This window comes from Nelusetta ayraudi, unplaced genomic scaffold, assembly GCF_046127955.1.
Source record: "Nelusetta ayraudi isolate G7.1 ecotype Tasmania unplaced genomic scaffold, CSIRO-AGI_Nayr_v1 ptg000005l, whole genome shotgun sequence".
Lineage (NCBI taxonomy): Eukaryota > Metazoa > Chordata > Actinopteri > Tetraodontiformes > Monacanthidae > Nelusetta > Nelusetta ayraudi.
In genome coordinates, this window is record NW_027466055.1 from 1,307,572 (window position 1) to 1,328,029 (window position 20,458).

The 20,458-nt window shown below is 43.7% G+C and overlaps 1 protein-coding gene across 3 annotated transcripts; it reads right to left on the reverse strand.

Moving 5' to 3' along the window:
• Positions 1–766: 766 nt before the first annotated feature.
• pla2r1 (phospholipase A2 receptor 1) lies at positions 767–19,666 on the reverse strand. 3 transcript variants are annotated; one of them, XM_076047640.1, is made up of 30 exons: positions 19,356–19,664; positions 17,980–18,360; positions 17,690–17,863; positions 16,515–16,679; positions 16,001–16,114; positions 15,594–15,743; positions 15,099–15,293; positions 14,839–15,002; positions 14,208–14,321; positions 12,521–12,633; positions 12,266–12,432; positions 11,938–12,146; positions 10,539–10,684; positions 9,638–9,722; positions 9,427–9,559; positions 9,286–9,321; positions 8,510–8,670; positions 7,887–7,999; positions 7,701–7,798; positions 7,475–7,611; positions 6,984–7,101; positions 6,481–6,602; positions 6,052–6,181; positions 5,465–5,697; positions 4,320–4,500; positions 4,105–4,236; positions 3,101–3,223; positions 2,836–3,015; positions 2,047–2,082; positions 767–1,900 (listed from the first exon to the last, which is right to left on the reverse strand). In XM_076047640.1, the coding sequence occupies exons 1-30, from the start codon at positions 19,513–19,515 to the stop codon at positions 1,683–1,685; spliced, it is 4,488 nt and encodes a 1,495-aa protein (XP_075903755.1). In that variant the 5' UTR covers positions 19,516–19,664; the 3' UTR covers positions 767–1,682. The 3 variants fall into 3 exon arrangements, 2 of the variants coding, with proteins under 2 accessions (XP_075903755.1, XP_075903763.1); XM_076047648.1 differs by having other exon boundaries at positions 7,887–7,951; positions 19,356–19,663; XR_012929110.1 differs by lacking the exons at positions 767–1,900; positions 2,047–2,082; positions 2,836–3,015 and having other exon boundaries at positions 4,313–4,500; positions 19,356–19,666.
• Positions 19,667–20,458: the final 792 nt, after the last annotated feature.

Genomic DNA, 20,458 nt, shown 5'->3' on the forward strand with positions numbered 1-20,458 from the left:
TTATTACTAGAAGAGTTGCTCTGGAGCCTGTCAGGCTGTTAAGCAAAAGCCTCAATTTAATTGAAAAAACTCATTTTCTTTTTACAGTTGTTCTTTTTAATTAAATGTTATTCTGTTAATACCAACAGTCCTACCAAAATCTGTCTATGTCTATGTCTATGTCTAAACACTGAGTTTTGTACAAAAAAAACAAATCAAGAAATCTTTGCTTTGTGTTTTTGGTATATTTTCTTCAATTTAATTATATAATTTTTTTTTAGTCAGCCTGGATAGACTGAATAACTGAACAACATATGTTAAAAGGACCCTTCATAACCATCGTCTTCTTACAGTGACTTTAAGGTAGTTCAACATTTTGGCAAATTTGCCTATTGCCATGATCTATGCCTAAAACGTCATACGAGCAGATCCATTTCCATTTACTTCTTGCGCCTGTTGTTTTGAGATGCAGGGGGCAGAGACACGAGCCGCTCAGCAAACACAGTGGAGGTGAACAGTGCAGGTCACCATCACCACAAAACAAAGACACAATCTAACAACGCATGCATGTGAGGTGAATCGGGACTCTAGATTGTCTAGACTGAGGTGTGAGTTTGAGTGCAAATGGTTGTCCGGCTCTCTGTGTGACCCTGCAATAAACTGGCAACTTGTCCAGGGAGTGTCCCTGCCTTCACACAGACACAGCTGGGATACGATCCAGCACCCCCCCCCCCCCTCCCTTTGTCCTGTCTGGTCATAATGACAAGCAAAAACGTCTCTCAATGTCTTTGTGATGGCTGACAGATTTATTCTCAAATGTAGAGCTTGTGAATCCACAGCGTGAATCATACAGGTTGGTTCAGGAGCTACCTGCTGAGTTATTATTATTTTTTTTTTTACATCAACTTGAATCCAGGAGAAACAGATGTAGAAAATGAATGAATGTAATATCATACAATTATCCAATAACTGTCAAATTTGAATTGAGATCGAATTCCACTGAATTCAAGAACCAACAATTAATCACAAATCCCAACAAGTCCAAAACACAAATTACACAATGCAACAACTTCAACATGCTCTCACAGAACACGCTATGAAATAACGCATAAATATGTACCATTACATGAAGCAAATACTGTAAACTACTTTGTTGAGTGTGTCGCTAGGCAGCGAGGCAGCGTGCACCTCAGACGTGGTGCTACATGGTGGTTACATGCTTTCATAGTTACCGTATTTGGTTTTTGGCCCAAATAAATCCTTGCTGTAAACCACAAAGACGCAAAAACATCGATATTTGAAAGAAATTAACTTTTTTTTATTATTAATATAGTTTATTTTTTTGCATTGTATTGTTGCTCTAATTATGAAAATGTCCCCAATGTGGGATTGATAAAGGCTTCCATTGTATTCTATATACCCAGTCACATGATTACAGCAATTACGGCAATAGGCAGATTTGCAAAAATGTTGAACTAACCCTTTAAATAAAAAAAAATTAAAAAAAAAATGAAAGAAACAAGAGGGATCCTTCAAACAACTTCTCAGTTAAAAAGCAACAACTGTGTGGTCGTCACCTCGTCACTGTCCTGAGGAGTCGGCACGGCAGCGTTACAGCATCGCACGGCGTTTCTGTCCCTGATGGCGAAAATGGCGAGTGGACAAACAGAGAGATAATAAAGAGAAGGACGTCTCTTCTCCTGCTATTGTCCTGAGAATCCACTTATGTCTGTGATGAGCACATTTCCATCCGACTCGGACGACTGTGTGCTGGTTTGTCTGTAGTAGGCGCTGGCGAAGGTGGGGAGGCCCCGAAAACAAAAGACGCCCCTCTGGTACCCGAACCATGTTGCTCCTGCCAGCAGGGCAAAGATCAATACGGCCACCAGGACCGCAGCGGGGATGACGCTGTGGTGTAAACCTGAAAGGCACAGAGAGGTGGAGTTCAATAAGACACTTCCAGCTGAGCTCAGTCGCACCCCATTCAATGGTGTATTTCCTGCAGCCAGGGCCAGCACACATGGGGTTGTCTAAAGCAAGCGTCAAAGCAATAAGAGTACAACCCACCTTTCAGTGGTTCCACTTCCACCTCTGGGATTACATCTGAAAAATAGACCACAAACAGTTACATTTTGAGAAAAGACTTACGGTAAATGGTGGTTAGTGCTTAGAGAAGTGAGATCATTCGAAACAACAGACACTAATCTATGATGACAATCTTCCTGGACAGAAACAACATTGTTTTAGGACAGACCACACCACAATAATAAGCTTTTTAATCCAACCTGCTGAACTTGAAGAAATGACATTAACAGTAAGTAAGTCATAAAATAGCTGCATTTCATCCATTTTTTTCAGTGTTTAAAGAGTCATTTCAATAAAGAGCTAAATACAAAGACACTGATTTTGTTGTAACACTTTTGTTAATTTTCAATTGACATTAAAGCACATTTCTTTTCTACATATACCTTCATACATTTTAGGATAATAGGACCTTAGTTGAGATTCTTGTGGTGCAATATTGCTTTGCAGAAAGCACATTTTCCTGGCAAAATAAGTCAAGCTGTCTGGGCTTCTCTCCAGAGTCTCCTCACACAGTCCAAAGAAAAGACATAGTGGCACATTTAGTCAATTGCTGGTGGGTGTGAATGTTTAGTGTGAATGGTTGTTTGTCTCTTTGCAGCTCTGCGATAAACTAGCGACGTCCCCTGCTTTGACCCTCAGACAGCTGAGAAAGACACATGAATAGAGGTTTGGGAAATTGCTTCTTCTTCTTCTTGCAAGACAACATGCGGTTTAATAAATCTGCTCTTATTTCACCCCAAGAGGTGGATGCAAAAGATGGCCCCAACTTACTTGACGCAACAGTTTTGCAGACGAAGCCGAGCTGCTGGCTGCACTGGGACAGCTGCCACACGCCGTCGACAGCCTTCATGGTGGCGCAGGAGTCCGCAGGCAGCAGCTTGGTGTTTGGAGACTTGCCGGGCCAGTTGCTGTAGTCCACAGGTGAGCCATCCACCCAGCTCACAGACTCAGCTGAACGGAAAAGGCCAGATTTGTATGAGAGTGGGTTTGAGGGGACTGTCAATATCTCATAGGAAGAGCCATCATGGATCCTTACTGTCGTTGCTGAGTCGCAACCCCAACCACACCGTGTGGTGGATGAAACCTAAAGACCACAGCTGCTCCAGAACAAAACGATTCTCCTTCTCGGTATCAACGGTCAAAATATCAGTGGTGTTGCCTAGAAATTTAAGAAAGAACACAAAACAAAAAAATCAAGAACTTTTTCTTTTTTGACAAAATACTGTGGTTGTATTGATATTGAAACCATGAAGTGCACTTAAATAGAATAAGTAGATAGCTAAACATCTAATTTCTTATTCAATGCTGCAACGTTTTTAAACCTAGGTTGGCAAAGGCATGAGAAGGAAAGTTCTGGATTGTGCCTTTGTTGTTCTGGTGGAAAAACACCAAATAAAGTTTGCCCCAACAGAAAACACTGAACGCTGCTACCATTATGTAGGTAACTGCAATCTGCATGTGTGTGTGTGTGTGTGTGTGACTTGGGAAAAGGGAGAACTTGACCCTGGGCAGTGAGGACAGCGGAAGCTGTGGTCGGAGTTGTGCATTATTTCCCTGCGGCTTTTCTGAACTCCGGCCCTTTAAATCACTTGACTTCCGTGATGTGATGTGAAACATCGCAGCTCGCATCACATTAGCGATCATGATTTTTTTAATGATGTAACTTCAAGGCACAACACGTAAAGCTGTTGTTGTTTGTTCACTAGACTAATAAATGTTCAGTAAATAGAGTCAAAAATGAAAACAGTTCAATCAATCAGTCACAGTGAGGTTCATGAACTGGCACATGGAAAACATTTTTTGTGGAGTTTGACAAAGTATAGTCATCAGCTGTTTACCTTTTTTTGTCAACGTATCTGTCTCGTAATGCCACAAATTGATGCAAAACTGAATGAAAAATAATGAGCAGTCGACTGATGATAAAAACTCAGTGGGCAGCTATTAAATGCAGACTGCAGCTGTGCATCTTCTTGATATTCTTGTTATTTTTCCTGCATTTTTCATGACAAGCGGTAATGTGATCGTGCGCAGTGTACCAACCTATCAGCCTGCAGTGCTCCCTCGACTCTTTGAACGTACGTTTGTACACCACCGGCTCAAAGTGGTAACAACCTCGCTCGAATTTGACCGTGGTGGGGGGGCACACCGTCTCCGACCGGAACAGTTTGCTGCCTGCACAGTGGGACAGGCAGGAGGGGGTCGGTCACATTGTGAACCCTTTGCACACCAACAGTAACCAGCAACTAACCACTGACTTGGTTGAGGACCGTGACACAGGGCCCCAGGCAGCGGCGTCTCGCAGTCCTCCCTGCGCCACCCTCCGCTGACGTCCATGTACACGCACTCTCGCACCACAATGTCTTCATCGTCGTCGACGGCGTCCCAGTGCGTGTACACCGTGTCGCTGCCGTCCGACCAGTGATAATTGATGCCGCTCTGCAAGGGAAGCGCAGTCAGTCGCCAGAGTGACACCGAGCGAGACGCTGTAGAAATCTGCATCTGCTGCAATAACCACAGCCATGGTCATTATTAGTGGTCTTGCTTCATATCATTGTCCTGTTATTGACTGTCTTTTCTCTTCTGTCTCTGCTCACATCTCACCGCTACATACAATCAATATAACGTTTCCAAGTGGTTAGAGCCCATTTAAAAAGTGCCATGGTGAGTCCAGGCACTGAGCAGTGTAGAATGGGAACAAATCCCAGAGGCCTTCATGTGACGCAGTTGCCACAAGCTATTTCTGTGCACTTTCCTACAAATTCAATTAGAAACATACAAACAATAATCAGAGTGTAAAAGAAGTCCCTTTATAAGTTTTCAGCTCCATTCTATTCGCTGTAATAATTTCCTGTCTGGTTCTTATTAATCCCTAACTTTAAAAATGGAATATTATTTGCAGTGCTTCACCGTGGCACAACAAGAATGTTCACTTTGTTCTACTTGGGAAACGATCTGAGTTCCCAACTTGTTTGACTCACTCATTTCCTGTAGATACTCACTAGAGACACACTACGCAAACTGCTGTGGTTTGGAGGCAAGTCAATTTTTTTTTGTTTTTTTTATGAATATCAACAAGTCCTTGTTAGCCCAAGTTACAGAGGAAGATGAACTGCAGCTTAACTTGGCAAATGGAGTTTGGAACAGCTGTATCTTGCTTAAAGTGAAGTAGATGTTTGTATCTGTTTGTCACATGTTCAAACTGGCCACAACAAATACTTCATCTCACTCACTGACTACTGCCTGGGGCATTTTTTCTTTTTCTTTTACAGATTTAATAATCAACTTATCAACTCATCATTTTGTCTAATGTGACTTTTGTTTTTCACAAAACATGAACAGCACAGCCGCGGACACGCACGTTGCAGGCAGTTGATACAGTGTATATTGCACGGATACATACGTCTTGACTAGACAGTCCAATCCAGTGAGGGACTCCTAATCTGTTGACAAGCACAGTAAGGAAAGCCTGGTGGTAGGCATCGGTCACGCTCACTAGCTCCAAATTCTTCTCTTTGCACTTTTGCATGGCATCGTACCAGCTCATGTTACCGGAGACAACTTTGTAGTTGCGTCCCCTATACTCAATATTGGCAGGCGGGTGGTGGTAGGAGTGGGTGGGGGGTTTGGTGACATCTGCAAGGAAGCAAAAAGAGAGCAGGAAACAAGAAACAGGGGATGTGAGATAAAGTGAGACACTGGCAGGCTTGAGAGAGAACGACTTAATTCAACAACTCACAAATGTTTTTCATGTTTCACTGGCTTGTAAAAACTCCCCATTTCCCCCCTGATTTTTTCATCGTGGCCTCCTGGCAGATCAGCTTCGTCATTCATTAGCTGCGCGTCTAAAGACGTTATTGTCCGTTTTCCTGCGAGTAAACCTTTAGTAAACCCGGCCCTGAGAGTCCAGCTGAGGGATTTTCACCACTGGGGTGCAATGTCATACAGGCGAAAGAGAAACGAGAGCAAGGAAAGGGAAAGACAAACTACCCTGAGGTTTCTGACAAATGAAGCCGTAGCCGCCCTCGCTGCACTTCTCATCGTACCACTTCCCCGTCAGGTGGAAGTTGTGGTTGTTGGACAGAACGGTGCACAAGGGTCCACCGAGCATCTCATCCTCCTGGGGTGCAACACAGGAACACATCACCACATGGAATACACTGAAATCTCATCTAAAGACTCACTCACACTGCTGTACACTGATGTTAGACACCGACATAATGTGTACTTTTTGATCTTTATTAATATCTAGCCTTTATTTTATAGGAGATCGTTTTTTAAATAATACTGTTGTGCAGTTTTCTGTGATTTAGGGTTTCGCTGTGTATCAAACACGAAAGAAACAGAAAGCAAGTTGTTTCGTAATGTTTCTGACATGACACACTGTGGATAAGTCTGTGGCGTAAACTGTTTTCTTACAGTGAAATAACTTCTGGGTTCAACGGGCGACCAGTTGCTGTAGCTGGTCCATCTGGAGTTGCCCTCCCTCATGCCAATCCAAACCCCGACCGAGCTTCCCTGGAGCAACATGGTCACAAAAGCTGCACCGTGGGGGTTGAGAGGGATCAGAATCAGAATCAGAAATACTTGATTTATCCTGAGGGAAATTCTTATAGTAACAGGGCTCCAGTCAACTGAGTAATGTACATAAAATATAGAAGCATGCAATAACTAAAATAAAAATAATAAAAACAATAGAAAATTACATAACCGGCTATTTTTACAAAGCTGACAGTATGAAAAAATTGGCATAGTGCCAAGTGCAAATGTAACAGTTTGGGGGGGAAATAAAGAGCATGTAACTATAAAATACTGTAAAATTCTGGATGAATGCATGTGGATGTACATGGCAGACAGTGCTTTTAAAAATGTGTCAACAGGAAAGCTGTGGGGTTTTTTTGTTTTTGTTTTCTTGTCTTTACCTTGTTCAATCTCATCTTCTATAGTGACCAGTGAGCTTCCGAACGATGAGCAGATGGACAGGGCATCTTTCCAGGTCTTGCCCTCTTTTGGGCTGTCGGGGAGGTGAAGAAGGAGACACTGCCAAGGCGCACAAAGACACACAAAGGCAGACACACACATGTAAAATTAACTCAACATTTGTTTTACACTTTTTGATGTTTAAGAGATATCTGTAGATATTATGGAAAAAATTAATTCGTAACGACGGCTGACTGCAACACCTCATGCAAAGACATGGTTATTAACATGTAATTAAATGCTAATAAACATACTATACATAGATAGGTCTTGTGAGTGCAAAAAAATGTTGTTCATGCAAAAATATAAACAACACTAACAATATGTGCAGGATTTAAGGTGCATACAACTTATAATTGTATAACTGTATAATTAAATAAAATTGCATCCAGACAATTTTGTATAGATTTTGTCAACAATTGTGTGTCTGCACCTTATGGCCAAAGTAGAGCCACTTCTCTGGACACTGCCCGATGTAGTGTGGCTCCCGAGGGGTCTCCAGCACAGACACGGTCTTTCTCTTGCAAACATATCCATGAGGCTCACTGCACTTACTGGCTGACCACTTCCCTGCAACACACACACACACTCAGAAGCTCAACGCCCAAACAGGCGCAATGAGGAAATTCACAAGCGTGAGTGCCTTTGCAAGTCTTCACCTGTCGAAGACGACATGGTGACACACAACCCGTTTTTCCTGGTTCTGCCGCTCACTTTGGCCCAGTTTTGAAACTCTAGATCAGTCTTGTCACTCCATCTGCAAAAAAAAGACTCTGCTGAAATAAGCACTGGCCAAGCTGCTGGCCATGGTACAGAATGATGAATGAGCTCCATGAAAAACACACCTGACCTCCTCCCCAGGCTGCCCGATGGAGAGGCCGATCCACCAGTCAGTGGGGCCCAGTGATCGCTGGGATATGTTAAAAGCGAGAGAGACGGGAAGAGTGACATTACAACCCTGATAGGGGAAGTCAGGAACAGACAAACATTTATTATTAGGTCCCCCACTTCAGCTGTATACAACTGTATCCCAGTCAACCAGGGGGCCCCCAGTGTGTAGCAAAAACGAGTATATAATCAGGTACATTTAGATTTCTAACCATGCTACCATTAGCATCAAGTGGTTCATTATCTATGGGAGCACTAATGCAATAATTCTCTTCAGTCATACAGCTTGGCTTATCTGCACTCAATGCCATTGTTGAACTAACTAATGAGAAAAAAAAAACTACGATAACAAATGTGATTGTAATTTTAAAAAAAAAACAACACAATTATTTTTTCTGCAAATAATAAAATGATAATATGGCCTGAGGCAAATTGCACAATGTATAAAGTTTTCACTTGCGCTTTTCTATCCATCCGTCCATTTTCTATAAGCGTTTCTCCTGCGCTCTGGGTTGTGGAGTTTGGATTTAACAAGAAAGAAATCTTCTCAATATGACTGCCTGCAGTGACACTGACTGACCTGCTGCAGGCGCTCTTTGATAAAGTGCAGCTCCTCCCTGGAGTGGATGGACAGCAGGTAGGCTCCCATCATCTGACAGGCCAGAGAGACGCTGCTCCAGTCAAAGGGCTGCTTGGCCAGGAGATACTCGGCCCCCCGGTAGAACACCCAGGGCTCACTCTCTGAGAAGGAGCAAACAGCACCACACACTCTGGAGGAAAGGTCTTGAAAAACTAATGCAAACCACGATAAAGGTCAAAGCTTTCTGAACACAGAGAATTTTGGTAAAAAAGCAGTTCAGCTGAATAACAATCAGCCACTTTGACCTTCCATGGATTTCTAACACAGCAGGACTGAAGCTATATGTTATAATAATTATCAAATAATCTAATGTTTGCTCTACATGCAAACACCCCTACTGACAAAACTATAATCCTCATTGAATCTGTCTACAATTCATTTTCAACCTGAAAATAGAATGATGGTAAAATCTATGAATGAACTGAAAGCTTCAGTACTGAGCTGTGTCCTTTTTGGCGCAGCAAGTCGGCTTTAGAGACACCAAAATGGGCCGTTAACTTCAGACCCCTTTTACAAAAAGAAGTCAAAATGCTTTGCTCTCAATTGCACCTTCTCATTGTACCTTTTTCCCAACATATACAGGAAGAGGAATTAGGGAGCATCGGCACGGCTCGACTTGCTTACGTCACACAGCAGCAGATCAGATACCTCATCAACACCAGCAAAATGGAAGCTTCAGCATTGCCACATTCAGAAAACAGAATTACACTACTTACGCTCGGTGTACCAGTAGGGGTTTTTTAACGTGTGACCTGCAACAGACGACATTGTGGGGTAAGATGTTGCAGTACAGTACACAGAACAGTACATCCATACAGTGGCAGCGTGCAAAGAGCAGCCGTGCGATGGTGTCACACCTCTGTCCAGCTTGCAGATCCACTCGTGCTTGGCGTCACACGGCTGTGGCACCAGGACGTCGCTCAGATCACTGAACACGGCGCAGTTCCTCCTGTCGTCCTCGTCGTTCTTGTCCACAAACGGCGTCATCACCTGCCGCAAGCCCACAAACATTTAGATGCACCTTCTAGTTTGTAACCGCAGCGCATGTTGTTGAGACCTTAAACTTACATACGAACCATCGGACCATTTCCACATTCCAGGGTGCTCGGGGTCTCTCTTATTGAAGCCCACCCAGAACCAGCGGCCCTCTGTTCTACAGAAAAGGAAGTGGGACGAGAACACAAAGCCGGACAATTTTAACTTTGGGATTTTAGACATCAGACAGCATACTGCAACTAAAACTTTCAGACTTTGGTGTTATGGCTACTCTTGCGTTCCCAAAATCAAAAGTAAAAAAGAAAAAAAATGAAAGCCTTCTGTGGAAGAGGTATTTATTTACATGAACATGAGTTTTCTCAGCGGTTGACTTCAAACAAAAGGCTAAGAAAAAAATTCAAATGTAGTGGCTGACAACTCACTCCTTCAACACAGAAGGCAAACAAAAGACCAGCTGTCCTCTAACCAGGACGATAGCCTGACTTTACGGGCAGCAGAGAACATTCAACATAATAATTCATAATTGATCTGCAATATAAGATCATTAACTTAAATATATTATCTTTGTCGTTATCATTAGGCTCTCTCTGACTTCAGTTAAAATATCTTGGAGGCAAATAGTGTTTAGTATTTTAAATGCTGCTGCTGATTAATGTAGACCTAATGTACCTACAATCCACAGTATGTGAGCACTGCTTTTGCATCACATGTGGTCTTGTATTGGACTGTAGGGATTTGACAGATTGAAGACGTTTTTTTGTCACTTGTGCAGTTTGCTCTGAAGAGACCTTTCTGATTGGTGTGTGTTACAGTAAATCATTTAAAACCACAAAGTCGTTTTTAAAACAAGTTTCCTACAGTAACAGAAATGTAAAATAATGACTTTTTTCAGTGGAAACAATAATGAGTCAACAGAAATGTGTACATTCTGCCCCAAACGCAAGTGAGTTAAATTCCCAGAGGGAAACACCACCTTTCAAACATGGTGCTGAGAAGATCCCTCAGGAACACTTCCTCCTCGTAGTGGACGATACTGGCAAGCTGAGCACCCAGAGCCTGGCAGAAAAAGTCAGCCTCCACCCAGGAACGCTTCATCAGGACCTTCTCATCATGGAACACCTGCAAGAGAACAACGTGCTGTGAGAGCACTTACAGGATGGTGAAATATTCAGCACAATACCTACATGCTTCCTCACCTGACAAACTAGATGGAACATTTCTCAAATCCACTGAATTTATATCACATAACCGTCTGATGAAGGACGGATATTTACCATCAGTTAAAAAGGGGGGGGGGGTTCATTTAAGAGAAGACATTTTCTACTTCCTATTACAGTATTTATCAACTTTAAAAATGCAGCTGGTCGCAGCAGTAGTGGTAACAGCAGTAGTGGTAACAGCAGTAGCTGGTCGCAGCAGTCGCTGGTCGCAGCAGTAGCTGGTAACAGCAGTAGCTGGTCGCAGCAGTCATTGGTAACAGCAGTCGCTGGTCGCAGCAGTAGCTGGTAACAGCAGTCGCTGGTCGCAGCAGTAGCTGGTAACAGCAGTAGCTGGTCGCAGCAGTCATTGGTAGCAGCAGTAGCTGGTAACAGCAGTAGCTGGTAACAGCAGTCGCTGGTCGCAGCAGTAGCTGGTAACAGCAGTAGCTGGTATGAGCAGTCGCTGGTCGCAGCAGTAGCTGGTAACAGCAGTAGCTGGTCGCAGCAGTAGCTGGTAACAGCAGTCGCTGGTCGCAGCAGTAGCTGGTAACAGCAGTAGCTGGTATGAGCAGTCGCTGGTCGCAGCAGTAGCTGGTAACAGCAGTAGCTGGTAGCAGCAGTAGCTGGTAGCAGGAGCAGCCGCAAGCAGCCGCACTTCCAATTTTGTTCAAGGAAGGAAGCTGGTCAACCATGGAATGCTCAGGATGACCACATGTGGGAAACGTTTCAAATTGAAATTTCTGCGATCCAGCTGCATTGTTCTGGGCCATTTGTATGTACTTTTGTTCACCTCAACACCACAGGGGTTATGTTGCAAGCTTGTCCACAGATACACTGGCAGTCAAAAGTTTGGACACCCCTGTTTCTTCTTGATGTTGATATATTTTATATGAAGGGTGGCTACTCTGGATCATCTAAAATATAAAACTTGCTTGAGTTATTTCACACTTTTTTGTTTAATACATATTCCACGTGTTCATTCATAGTTTAGATGCCCTGAGTGACAATCTACAATGTAAATAGTCATGAAAATGAAAGACAACCCATTCAATCAGAAGGATGTGTCTGACTTTTAGTGTATATATTTAAGACGGCAAGAAATGAAATGCAATGCTGCTTTTATGCATTCACCATAACCAACACTGTCAAAGAGTGAACTGAGGACGACCCTACCTTGTAGCAGGAGAAGAGCCCAGCTCGTGACTGCCACCCAGGGGCACAGGGCGTGTCTGGGTACGGGTGGTAGTCTGACACGTTCACTTCCTGGTAGCCGCTGATGTCTTGTTTGCACAGGGACGAGGCTTTAAAAGATCCGCAGTGTTTCACCTCCCACTGACCCAAAGCTGGACCACCTGACATGGCGACGCAGCCTCCAGAACTGACTACAGAAAGGGAATGAAAAAGAACATTTTGTAAAAAAGGTACTGCAAAAAGACAACGCGGATGTTGGGAGTGGAAGCGTGTTCACTTCTCATCAGCAAGCAGAGAAGCACCAACGCACCTGGCTGGTGTTTGTTCCAGTTGGTGAAGGTGAGAGGCATGTTGGAGACGCTGGTCAGCCAGCGGTACTCTTTGCTGTCCTCCGCCTCCATCAGGCCCATCCAGTAGTGCGTGCTACTGTTTGCCCCACTTTCACTTAGTAAACTATTGATGAAGGCCTGTTCAAACCTGCCAGGAGGAGCGGACACACAGGTGAGGAGGAAGCTGTCTAACCACATCAATCAAGACAGTTTTTTTTCCTCCCAAGTAGAGGCACCTGTTTTCCACCGTGAGAAGAGGACCCTGGCAGTAATATTCCATCATGGCATCTTCATAGGTCTGTTCATGGCCGGCAACCCTGTAGCAGGAATGTCCATAACGTACCCAGGCCTGAAACATTCACAGTGTGTCATCAAAACCAGCATAGTTTTGGTTTTTTAAGGAATATTGTCGTGTGCACTGATAACTGTACAAACCTTTTTTTCAACATTTGCTAAGATTTTAAGTTAGGAAACTCTTGGAACAAATGTGTAACAAACAAGAACGAAACAACATTGTCGACAACAGCAGCTACTTATGAGATAGATTGTCAGTCTGATGGAGTTTATATACAGAAAATAGCAACTTAAGAGCATCAATGCATCCCATAAAGTCTTTCAAAGAAAAACTACATTAAATGTGCTTTTGCCCAGGCCAACATAGAACTAAAAAGCACTCAAACTAACGGGAATTCAAGTAAAGCTCTTCCTAAGTGTTATTTAAACAGAGTTTTCTAATCTGACCTTTGAATGCATTTTTCTGTGCATTGTTACTTGTTTGTGTATTCTGGTCCAAGTTATGCGAGTCTGTGTGTTGTGACGTGCACTGGGGATGTTTTGACAAGTGGTCTCAATTTGCCCTCCCCCACTTTGTCCCTTCATCCACCTCCTCCCCCGTCCTCCATACACTTGGGACACCCTACACCTCATATCCGCTTGCAGACGACAATCAGAGCTTTGTGAAACTACAGAGGAATCAGGTCCAACCAGGAAAACTGTTTAAAATATTGCAATTTGAAGATTTAAAGGCATCGCTTGTATGAAATGGACGAACATTTCACAAACTAGTAACAAAAACAAGAATAGACTTTGAGACATAGACATAGACAGACTTTATTGATTCCCCTGGGATGACTCCCTCAGGGGAATTAAATTAGTTTGTTAACGTCCCAAAAACAAAACAAATTGTTTCTAATTTCTAATATAAGTGCTTATGTTTGCATTAAGAGCTGCCACACATATGGTGATAAATTGCACCACCAAAAAGTAGTAAAAAGTATTTTTTTGTTTTTTTGAAAGTAACCCAGTCATGGATTTTCTGAGATCATTCTAAACACTGCTTGCAGAATGCTCTCTGTGCATGAGATGCCAGGAAATCTTCCACACCAGGTCTTTCACTCACAGCAAGCTGCATTTTCCCATTGGATCGCATTAACAATCCACAGGCTAAGCAGCAGACTCCAGTGGAGACTGCTCAAGCATTCCTTCTGCCATTTCACCTGCGCAGTCAGGCACCTCTGGCCTTCTGATCCAGGACATGAGGTAGCCAGATGACTCACAGCTCTGATATTCTTGTAAACAGAGTCAAACAGCAACACGAATGCCAGACTAAATGTCAACAGTGGAGTGAAGCAGTTCATTGTGTGTTTGGGGGGGGCACTGTTGCTACTTGGTCACAACATGTATTTGATTTCTTCACATAAAGGTTTAATCGGATCAGAAGGGGGAAAAAGAAAGAAAGAAAGAAAGAAAGAAAAATGGCAACCCGTCAGGTTGCCAGGTCTTTCTGAGTTCGGGCCAAAGCCTCTGTTTTCAAGACAGCTGCGGTAAAGCCAGATTTTGCTGTTTACCTCCAAGAAACTCCAGCTGCTGAGCGAACTGACCAGGGTGTGTCTGTGCGAGCACTCTGCCAGTTCTTGTTCCTACCTTTGGGCAACCGTCATCCCAGCTCTGTGCACTGTGGTTAACAGGATTCTGGCTTTCCTTTCTGCAAACTGCTGCCAGTGGCTCGCCGCACGGCACCAGAAGCCAGTTGCCTTCCTGAGAATGAGGTTACAGACAATGTCAAGGTCAGTCGGTGGATCCAGGGTAACACTGGTGCATGGCAACACTACAAAGAAGAGTACATTCGCGAATTGAAACCTTTTGGGGAAGTTTTCAGAGAGAGACTGGGAGGAGAAACGTGGGAGTGTGCGACTGGTGCAAAGCGGCACATCGCAAAGACGGAGTGCGTTTCCAAGTTTCCAAACCCACGCTGTCATTTTCAGGGGCAGTGCCCGCACTTTGTAAACACCCGTTTGTAGGCGCATGGGTGTGTTGCTCTTAAATTGAGGCATTGTTGGTGCACTGCCATGACAAGGCAGAAAACCATAAGTCACCACCATCAAAACTACACAGATTTAAGTTTAAACTGTGCCGATCCTGAAACATGTCCGATTCAGATATACAGAAAACGAATACAGAAAAAGAATTAAATATCCGTCCCATCCCATAATAGCAGTGGATTTGAATTAATACTGGTTTTGAAATAAAATATCAAGCACTTGTCGTTTCCTACCCGACTCTCTGCTTTGGCGCAGAGTGCTGCGTCTGTCAGGTTGCGAGGCGGCTGATACTGGTGCCAGAGTGTCAGAGTAACTGGTGAGCCGTCTGACCACTGCACAGTCGGCGCTGCCGCCGGTTTCCAAAGACCAATCCATGCTTCCGTATCCTGCCTGGAATCTGGAAAGGCCGTAGGATTTACACACGTAATGTAACGTAACATCGTCCAAAAAGTTTCTCTAAAAAATGTGGTGGCTGCTGCATGATTCTCCTTACAGTTCGCCATGACTTTGAGCAGCATTTCCACTTCAGACAGCGAGTGGAGGCTGGTGAGGTTGGCCCCCTCGGAGGTGCAGGCCTGGGAAGACTCCTCCCAGCTTCCTGCCTCTGCTTTGGGCAGCAGCCTGTAGCAGAAGCCATTGTGAGGCCACCAGCCGTGAGCGCACTCTGTACGAATGTACCTCCAGTTCTCTGCGTGATTAAGAAAAATCCAGACGGAAAGAGGAATGAGAGCACATCAATTTCCAACATCGATTCACAGATGTTCACACTGTTTGGGTCTGGAGAGTTGTGGCGAGAGAGTTCACACCCCCAGGTGCCCGGCAGCTGTGGAGGCCACATCGCTAAAGGAGAAGAAACATGAGCAAGAAGAGCCTCTCTCTCTCTCTCTCTGCAGTGTGCACCAGCACATGATTCATTCCTGCCACAGGCCGCGGCGCCACAGCAGGAGCAGCGACTGCATGCAGTGCGGTCACACGTACTCGCACTCACCTAGTGGCTCAGCTTTGCGGCTGTCGTTAGGCGTCTTCTTGCAGATGTAAGGCAGCGCCGACTCACAGGAAAGACTCTGCCAGTGACCTTCATGGGCTGAGTTGTAAACTCCGCACTGCCTGTCGTCTTTTAATGGGCTGGCAGGCAAATCTGATGGGAGCAGATTCGTTAACTTAACTTGGTTTACTTGCTTTTTGCTACGGCGGCATTACTTATGAACAACTGTCTAATAGAAGCAAGAAGAAGCTCTGATGTCCACAACATTTGCAGCTGGCAAAGGAAACAAAAGACCAAAAGAAATAAAATGAAAGCTGCAAGCAGCATTCATTGGGTCTGAGTGACCCCTTGTGACCTCAAGCCCTCCCGCTGTACTATAGATGCACAGATGTCAGGTGGCAAACTGGCACCTGTGGTGAAGTTGACCAAGGCCAGAGGAGCTCCATCAGACCACTGCCATCCCCAGCCCTCCTTCAGGTGGTTGAGCCCGATCCACACCATCACTCCCACGCTTGCAAGTCGATCTAATGCACAGTGGACACACAAAGAATTTTGCACGTTTTAAATGGAGTGTATTTGTGCTTCTGGCATCATAATAATTATCAGACTTCCACGCAAGTTATAAAAATGAATGAGTATAATATCGTAGTGCAGTACGAGTGTATCGTTGTAGATGTAACAATGACACACGTTAGACCAGGGCTGCATCCATTAGTCAACATAAACAATTACGTAAATCACGTAAAACATAAATTTGAAGACGCGAAAATGTAAGTGTTGGCGCGTCATGTTATTGTTATTGTAAATTGCTGAATGATAAAATCACACCAGATAATTGTGACTAATCGGGAAGAAAAATCAATAGATTGGTCAATAAAATAAATAATTGTTATACATCCATATATACGTATACGTTGGACATACCTCTGATGTACCTGTGCTCTGCCAGGCTGGTGATGCTCAGCAGACTGCCACCCTGAGCCTGGCAGGTGTGCAGTGCTTGACTCCAGGTCAGGATGGTGTAAAGGTTGAACTGGTAACATGCTTGCAAGTCCTGGTTTGACTCCCAGAAGTGGTCGCAGCTGGAATCTACAAATAAAACCATTACAGTTAAAATCACAGTGGTTCACCTGAGGCTGCATCTGTGTGAAATGTTTGAGGTGGTGACACAGCGGTGCAGCGGCTGGAGCCGTCACTTCACAGCAACAAGGACGCCTGGAGCCTTTGGGTGTGAAGTGTGTTCTCATTGTGTATGCATGGCTTCTATGCAGGAATTTCATCAGCTTCCTCCGACAGTCATGCACATTAGGCTGAGTGGCAACTCTAAATTGCCTGTAGGTGAGAATGTGAGCGCAACACAACTTTTTGCCAATAGCTGCGCTACTAAATGGAACGTTACATTATTTCTAAAGTGGGCTTATATGCGGTAATTGCAAAAATTTTAGGGCACAGGTGATGTCCTATCCTTCCATCACATCACAGCATAGCTGATATATCGGTTGTATGTTGATGCAAACGGCTGCACCAATGAATTGATTTTCAGAAAAACAAAACAAGTTTATATGTGCGCTTAAGTGAAAGTAGGCAAATACTTTCTGCAGGAGAAATGGTTGAAATGATTGAAACAGTCAAACTTGTAAAGGACAGAAGTATGATTTTAAAACTGTGACATCAGAAGGAGCCTATGTCAGTATGTACACTTCCAGTCAAAAGTTTGACACGCAATTTTTTTTTTATCTTTACAACTTTCTACACTGCAGATAGATACTGAAGACATCAAATATATGAGCATGATACATGTAATCATGCAGCAAAGAAAAACATGTTTAATAACTCTAAATATGCTTTTTAAAAAAATGAAAAACGGCTATTTTGAAGAATTTAAATATGAAACATGCTCGAGTTATTTTACACTTTTATTGTTTCCTCCATAATTCAATATGAGTTCATACGTAGTTTTGATGCCTTCAGTGAGAAACTGCAATGTCAATAGTCATGAGAATGAAAGAAAAGACATTCAATTCATAGAGTGTCTCCAAACCTTTGACTGGTAGTGTCTATCAGTATGATGCTGGACAGGAAGTGGCTGTGTGTCCTACCTTGCACTGGACAGAAGCCCCATCTTTCAGTCTCATCATAGCGAGTGCTGGTGGCGCACCACAGGAGGTGGTCCTCGCGTCCCTCGGTCGTGCACTCTGAGTACCACTTGTTGTTGTACTTGAAGGGCAGAGCACATGGCATACCATGTGCGTTTCCCAACAAAGTGTGTATTTCTGTCATTGAAAGACTGGCTATAAATGTCAACAATCCTAAGCAGTTGAGACGCATGGCGATTAAAAGTACTTTAGATTCTGCCGGTTGGTAGGAGCCGGTTGTTTTGGCGACTCACCCTCGTACGGATATGAGCAGGGCCCTTCCTGGTTGGTGTCGTACCGAATCCACTCGTGATAGGAGTTTTTCTTGACCACCACTAACTGTCCTGCCGTGGCCAGCTTCCACTGGGACGCCCCAAACAGTGAGTTCCGCCTGCAGCGCCACCACATGACTGGGACGGCCACGTCACACTCAAACATTCCCAGAGGCTGCGTGGTGTTGGCCACGTCCAGGCCGAGGCACATGCTGGTGCCCAAGTTGAAGAGGCGATGCTGGGAGACCCACTTCCACAGCATGCTTGCCGTGGGCCTCCCGCACTCCTTGAGCACCAGCTCGGAGCCCTGCACTGAGATGCAGCTTTTCAGCGGCTGACTCTGCAGTATGAACAGACCTTTTTCTGCAGGGGAGGGAGAAGAGAGAGAAGTGGAACAAGAGAGTCAGTGGATGTCACCTGGAGAAGAAAGTGGCAGAGTCTTGGAATGAAGTTGGAAGTCTCCTTTATTATACATGCTATACAAAAAAGTGTTATTTACATTGAATATGTTGAGCATATTATTTAGAAATTTAAAAAACAAAATTCCAAAATGTATATGTATCTAAAATATTTGCCTGCATTCTGTATAATATGGTCATTACTACCCTTCTAGCATTACACTTTGGAAAACTTAAAACTATTCATACTAACACTATTTTATAAAATTCAAAAAGATGCACAGCCGCGATCTGCATTTAATAGTTGCATCAGTGTTTGAGTTTGTTGCTGTTGTTGATCCATCTGTCGACTCTTCATTATTTTCATTCAGTTTTCAATCAACATGTAATATTACGACACAGATACATTGACAAAAAGCACATGACTGATTTTACGCTTTGACAAACTTGACAAAATTATTTTCCACATGCCAGTTGATGAACTTGACTGTAACTGATATCCAGTATTCACTGCTGCCTGCATCCAAGTTTTCATTTTTCCATTCTATTCCTGAATATTCATTAATCCAGTAGACAAGCGACAACGGCTTTACACGTTGTGCCAGTTGTTGGGCCTTGAAGTTACATAATATTAAAAAATAATAATAATAAAAGATGATGTATATATACAGCATGTATGTGAGCTGCGAGGCTACACATCACACCAAGGAAAATAAGTTATTTAAAGGGTTGGAGGTCAGGAGTTGAGGCAAAGCTGACCACGGTTCTGTCCAGGGTCGCGTTTTTCCTTTTCCCAAGTCGGACACACACACACACACACACACACACACACACACACACACACACACACACACACACACACACACACACACACACACACACTCGCGTTGACTGAAGTCAATGCGATGCCCGGTGGTTACTTTTGCAGGAGGACCTCAGCAACATTTATCTTAAACTTACTGTAAAACTCGGCGAGCTGCTTGAGTCCAATCAGCTCAGCGTCTCCTCCGGCGGTGACAGCAGACGTCGAGCCGCTGCTGGAGGGCAGCATTGCGGCGGCACACAGGGTCAGCACGGCGGCCACGGACACGCTGCTGGAGCCACACTGCCGCATCAACATGTCGACGCTCGGACACCATAGAGAGAAGTTTCACTGGTTGCTGCCGCTGTTGCTGCTGCTGCTGCTGGCCACTGAACACAAGAACATCAACTCGTACTATGTTTTTTCTCTTCTTCTTCTCTTCTTCTTCTTCGTCTTCTTCTTCTTCTCCGCGGGGCCACGCCCTTTCTGCGCTGCGTCACACTCAAAAAAAAGTTTTGTGACTGTGCTGCGCGTTCACATTGGTAGTTCTGTACTTCTCCACAACTTTGCTCAGGCTGTGTCGACTTAATGTAAACCATACTGTAAATCATACAACGATTAAACATCCATGGTGTAAAGAAGAGCGGGGTCATCCACTAAAGTCCATAAAAACTTGCGCAAATTTAATTTGATTTGCATTGAATATGTAAAACTAAATAAAAACGAGTAAAATCTAATAAAATAAGAAATATTGAAGTGGGAATTCAGTAAAACCAGAAAATAACTCAACGTGACTCGACCCACTGACTGTCTAAGAAAAAAAATAGAACTACTGAGAGTTTTTAAATGCAAAAGCGCGCCCCCTAGTTGAGACTTTGGAAGCAAATTGTCTATAACGTACTGGCTGCAATAAGTAATACGAATACTTACTCTTCAACATGACGGTAGAAAACTTTAAAACTCTCAAAATGCCCCTTAAATATAAAGGCAGAATAAAGGGATGTCCCTTTATGACATTTAGCTCACTAGCAGGGTCTACACTGAGTGAAATATTCCTGTTAGGATTGTTTGTTTACATGTCCAAACATGATAAAGGTGTTTTATTTTAAACACCTCATTTGAAAGAAACAGGCCCATTCCAGACTGGGATTTCATCCAGTTTCAGAGGGGAAGAATTTTCCTTTTTTTTTTTGTTTTTAAACCGATCAAAAGATCAAAAGCAAAATTCTACCATGTGAATCTGAAGAATCTGTGCATGTCT